The sequence below is a fragment of the Zonotrichia leucophrys genome, chromosome 3 (genome assembly GCF_028769735.1).
Source record: "Zonotrichia leucophrys gambelii isolate GWCS_2022_RI chromosome 3, RI_Zleu_2.0, whole genome shotgun sequence".
In the NCBI taxonomy this organism is placed as follows: domain Eukaryota; kingdom Metazoa; phylum Chordata; class Aves; order Passeriformes; family Passerellidae; genus Zonotrichia; species Zonotrichia leucophrys.
In genome coordinates, this window is record NC_088172.1 from 73,903,401 (window position 1) to 73,909,400 (window position 6,000).

At 37.3% G+C, this 6,000-nt stretch overlaps 1 protein-coding gene across 1 annotated transcript in view; it reads left to right on the forward strand.

Moving 5' to 3' along the window:
* Positions 1-4,013, forward strand: part of ADSS2 (adenylosuccinate synthase 2) — a 36,614-nt gene extending 32,601 nt beyond the window's left edge. The window contains exons 12-13 of the mRNA XM_064708819.1: positions 2,269-2,418; positions 3,229-4,013. Of these exons, the coding sequence (XP_064564889.1) occupies positions 2,269-2,418; positions 3,229-3,281 (203 nt within the window). The 3' untranslated portion in view covers positions 3,282-4,013. The remainder of the gene's footprint in view (positions 1-2,268; positions 2,419-3,228) is intronic.
* Positions 4,014-6,000: the final 1,987 nt, after the last annotated feature.

Here is a 6,000-nt window from a genome sequence, read left to right on the forward strand (position 1 = left end):
ATTTCCTTCTAGCTTTGAGCCAGTCAGTTAAAAAAGAATGTGAGAACTATTGTCTGGTTCTCTAATGCCTCCTGTCCGAGTTCAGACATCAGTTGATTTCAGGACAGAGGGACATAACTTCTAGCTTAGGAGGTTTGAAAACACAGATGCTTAGGAAAATTGGTAGATTACTTTGGACAAGCTTTACTTTCATGCTTGGTTTTTTGTTTTTTTGGGGTTTTTTTTTGTTTGTTTGTTTGTTTGGTTTTGGGTTTTTTTTTCTCTTACACTTTTTCCCTGGCCATTTGCTGTAGGTTAAAGAGCTGGCACACTACACACTATTCTGGATATACCTTTGGTCTGATCTACATGACTGTTTTCATGTTCAGTTTCTGGAAATTGCTGGAGGATCTTCCTCTTACAAAGGTTCCAAGGTTCCAAATCCGAGACATTTTTTCTGAGTTGGAAGTAGCGTCACACAGCACTCTTCAAATTATGATATCATTGTATTTGCTCTGTCTATTGTATAGTTAAGTAGTTAAGGAATATTCTGGAAACCCTAAAACCCACTGAGGGGAAAGCTCAGTGAAAAGCTGAGAGAAATCTAGATGGTGACTAGATCTGGTACTACACTGAGCTCAGTTTGTGGCTTGTCTTTACCACACATCATCTTGATCACACCTGCTGGGACAAAATTAAAGTGTGATTTGAAACATCAAGTGATGCATTTCCTTCTTTTTCTTCTCTCTTAGGGGGAGGTAAGGAATGCAGGCTAATGGAAGATTGTAGTCAATATTAGACTGTTCAATACCAAATGCTTTCAGCTATCTCCCTCTGACCTCAGCAAAGAGGCTTCAAAGGCCTGTGGACATCCAAGATGAGGTGTTCATTCACTCTGCCTCTTCAGAAAGAGGGAGGCTAGGAACTATCTGCACTGCCTGGAGATCACTTTGTGGTTGTGCACTTTGAGTGCCTCTGTTCTGTTGTACAGATACCTGCACAGCAGACAACACCTCAATTGTTACTTCTGACAGTAAAGTGCTTATCCTTGGCTTCTGCTACCAGACATCTTTAATGTGCCTGTCTGTTCTCATTGCCATGAGTATTGGTTCAGGATTTCTTTAACCTGGGAACACCTGTGTCCAAAACTTTGCACAATTCTCTGCCATTATAGATTTTAAAGACAGCAGAGCAGTCTTCTTTCAGCCTTTCTCAAAATGCCTAGTCCATTAAGGCTGTCCTTACAGCACTGCTGCTGTTGAACTGTTGTTTGCATCAGGACAAATCGTTCAGTGTGCTGAGCTTGAGTTTGTTGGCTGCACACATGCTGGAGGGGGATTAGCATGTGGTTTTGTATTTGCACCTCCACTGTACCTCTTGCACCTCAAACCCTTTCCCAGGCTGACTAGCTGTCCTGGCAGGAGTGACTTGAACTGAGACACAGAGCCTACATAAATTAATTACTATGCCCTCTTCCTCAAGAAGGCAAGAAGGAATGCCTGACTCCTCCCATTTTTAAATCAATATATTTTGATCATTTTCAGGCTTAAGCCCTTTGTTTTGCTGTCCTGTGTCATTCCAAGACTTAATGTTCAGATAATTACTGGAGTGATTCAGTTCCAGAACAGTATGCTTAGCATGTTTTTCAGAACTAAAAATCATCACAGGATTCATAGTTAAAGGACAACATTGCAGCAAGTTACTAAATGAAGGACAAAATACTGCTTCTCTTCTGAGAAGTAGTGGGAACAGTTACTGTTCATACATTCTGTGGGACTCCACACTGGTTGATAAATTCATTGCAGGTATGGGGCAAAGGGTCTGTGGGTATCTGAGGTCTGTTAATTCTTAACTACATCTTACGACTGTTTAGTAAAAGGTACACTCCCATGCCATTTTAAAATATGTTTTAGCTGCTTGATACTTACAAGCTGGTTTCACAATTCCCTTATGAAGAGGGATCTGGTTCTCAGTATTTGTTCAGGGAAAAAAAAGAACATTTTGGGGAATTATTTCCCTGAAAAGTTGTTTTCTGAACTGAAAAGATTGTGGTTTCAGCAAAATATATGCATGTGACTGAGCACTGGAATTCCTTAAAGTCTTGAGTCCTGATATTTACTGGACTTTTTTCCCTTATGCTTATATTAACAAAATCCCCAACACTTTAGTGGCTTCAGTGCTTGTATTATTACCTTATGAGCAAACCTCTTTGTGTAAGAGGTAACACCTCATTAGTGTCTCATGGTGGAGAATATCCATGGACATAAAATTTTTGTGTCTGCTTCTCAGCCAGCCACGAAGTCTTAAACAAAGTAGAGGTTCAGTATAAGACACTCCCAGGATGGGTCACAGACATATCAAATGCCAGGACGTTTGATGATCTGCCTGTGAATGCACAAAACTACGTTCGTTTTATAGAAACGGAGTTGGGTGTTCCTGGTGAGTAGAACAGATTTTCTTCTTCTTGTCTGGGTTATTCCTCCTCCATGAAACCTGTTTGGTATTTTGTATTAATGAAGACTCAAAATACTGAAAACTAGGTTCTAACTGCTTATTGTGATGTACCTGGTGCCACTGGTGATTATGGTATTACTACTTTTTATTTAGTTGTTGAACTCACAATTTTCAGAAGTTTTAATATACATTCCTTCTCTGGGTTACACTGTAGTTGTTGTTCAGTTAAGTTTTTTTTTCATAACTTGTTCAAGTGTCTTGTAGACTGATGATAATTGGGGTTTAGTTTTGCTATGATCATTAAGTCAGTGGTACTATGGATTATTAATTAGTATGATGAATTATATATGAAAGTATATATATATATGTATAAATATATATGAGTATGTATGAGAGTATATATTGAGAATTCAGTTATATATGAGAGTGTATATATATGTTCCTGACCTGCTAAATTTCTCCATGCTCCCTAATAAAGGTGATCCTGTGGTTTCATCCAAAGCTGGGAGTTAGGAGATATGCAAATTTTTACTTATCTGATAGTTTGTAACTATCCTTTATCTTATAATCTGTGAAAATGATTAATTTATTATGACAGTTTCAAGAATACCTGCTTTTTGAAGTTGTCAGTGTATTCTTTGAGAACAACAGACAAAGTTATCATTTCTTAGTGTGTGAATAGTATATGCTGTGTTTTTCTTCAAAATGTGGTGCTTAAGAAGATGAGTTTGTATCTTAAGATACACTCTTGCCTTGTATTACTTACAACAGAAGTTTGCTTTTTCTCTCCTGCAGTTAAATGGATTGGAGTAGGGAAATCCAGGGAATCAATGATCCAGCTGTTTTAAAGATTTCAGATGCATGGAAGAAAGCACACTCCTCAAAAGACTGCTCATTCTTAAATGCATTAGTAGCCCGCAAAGCAAAGATGTTGGAAAGATAGATTTTTGCATGGGAAGAAATGCTAGAGTTGATACCCCCAGATCAATTGCTACTCCTGAAAGAGACTCTTAACACGAATCTGTATCAATTCCTGTTCAACTGCAGTTACCAGGACACTTCTCATTGTTGTTCAAGGTGCCATCAGATTTTTTTTCTTTACCTACTATTTACTTCATAATGTAATTCCTGTTTGCAAGTCTAAGGTAGCATTGCTTTCATGACTGTTTGTCTTTGTTATCCTCTCTCTGCTTTTGGCGGTGTTACTTCCCTGAAATTTTAGACAGTAAAAATAATGCAGTTTTGCACAAATAGTTTTACATCCTCATTATTTGTATTCCTAAAGCTGTTGTATTCTTAATGACTGGTCTTGTGAGTGATTAAAGAGGGGGAGTCTGATTTTATAATGCTATAAATGCTGTCTAAATTATTGTGTGATCTCTTTTTTAAAAGAAGATGTGATGCCAAGTTGTTATGAATGTCCAGGTTTTTTTAGCTGTATAACACAGGAAACTTGCTCTTTGTAACTCACAGAGGATACTCAAGTGTTTACCAGGAAGTGTGCCCAGAAAGTTAGAAAACTGATATTGTAAAAAAGTTCATTTGAAATTATTAAAGAACCATTCTGATTTTGAGTTAAATGTTTTATAATGTTACTCTTTCTTTTGCTGGCATTTTAAACTCTGTGCTTCTCCACTTCCAAGGCGCATATCTTAAACTCTTCTCCTAATTATATGAGGTTATATTTATATTTTGTGAGAAGTCTAACATTTTGATGCCCTTTTAAATTCCTTTCTTCAGAGTCAATTGAAGATCCATCTCTGGAGGATTGCCAAAGTGCAGACACTTCTGTATTTATAAGTTGAAGATGCTGTAGAAATAACATTTAATGTATTCCATGTATTTGCTTTGGGTGTGGGGTAAATAACAAGTGTTCACCTCAAGACATCTGACATATTTTGGATGGGAAATGTGGAAATGTTCCAGAAGTATTTAAATTTATAACCATTATTATCTATTCCAAAGAATCTGATTTCTTTTTGCAACAACCCAGTAATATATTTTCCCTTTGCAGATTACTGAGAATGTCTGTTTTTACACACTGTGCTGTGGTTTTCATGTGCTTCTTTTTAACTTCAAATAAAATTTACTTTGTTTCCTAACCCCAAGTTTGTATCAGGGTGGGGCAGCAGTTTTAGATTTAGTTTAGTAGATTTTGGCTGCATATAAGAATATGTGACTGAATATAAGGAAATTCTAATGCAAAATAAAAGATACGAGGCCTTTTTGTTTGTCTTGAGTTACCACATGTTACCTGAAATGGAATAATTTGTCGGACTGTGCTGCTGCTGAGGTGGTTAGCACAATTTTTATATTCTAAATTGACACAATATAAAATTGCTTGTTGTAAGAGGAGAGACAGGAGGTTTGAAGGATAAAACTACTGGTTTTTAAGGAGCGTTTTTTGTTGAATTTCTTGCATATGACAGAGCAGTTACTGAGGTCTGTATTTTACTTGCATAATGTGAGGAAAGAGTTGGATATCACAGAATGCTGGAAAATAGGCAAATACAGTGAGAAACCTTTGTATCAGCATTGCATGTAAAGATCATTCTCGTCAGCATTAAAAAGCAAGCTGATCTTGCTTTTAATTTTTTTTTTTTCCTGGAGAAGATGAAGCTCTAGTTTTGCTGTCAGTCTTGCAGTCCAGGAGAGAGCCATACCATCCCTTCGTAGCTAAAGGACATCTTGACTTGAAAATGTTTTCCTAGTTCCCAGATGGAGAGAAGGAGGGCTAGAACTGTGAAACGTAAATTCCAGTGTTTATTTAGAAGGAAAAAAAGTTACTCTTTTCTAGGCAATAGAGGGAATTGATGTTGCAATGTGAACAATAGGTAATAATTACTAAGTATTCTTGTTCCCTTATAGCTGTAGGAGGCACCAAGGTGATTTGTGCTGTCAGTGAAGCTACCAGCCAAAGACTGTGGGCCTAGCTGGTTCAAGAAGCGAATAAATAAATAAATGAGGGCATGTTTCCTGCTACAGTCAGTGAATAAATAAAACACATCCATGGAGCTGTGTTTCACTTATGCCAAGCAGAGACCTTCAAGGTTTCAGTTTTTTCACTGTTGTAACCCCACTGTACAAACTACCATTGCTTTTCAGTGGAGGAATTCATATTCCCAGATGCAGCAGTATTTCTGAGCAATACAGCAGTAGTCAAAAATGATGCAAAGTATTTGTGCAGTATTTTGAAAGAAACAAAACAGAATTGCCTTGGATGCAATATTGATTTTTATTCTTTTGCATCTTTTAAATTCAGCTGAAGATTTTTCTTTGAGTCTTCCATTCAAGGGCAGGCCTGGAAAGCTGAGAACATTCTCCTACCAATACTTGTCCAGGATCTATGTGGTCTAGGATCTGTTGGTGTGTATTTACTCCCATGACCTGGAACAAAGAATTTCTCAGTTTCAGGTGGTTAAACTTGGCATCTGTAAAGTATTTTATGTTGTCCCTGCATGCTAGTTTTGCCTAAGTTTTTCTGGTTGAATTCTTAGACTGGTGCACACTTTCCTTGTGTCAAAGAATGGTTACACCCTACCAAATTTTCCCCTCCTCCAGTGCTAC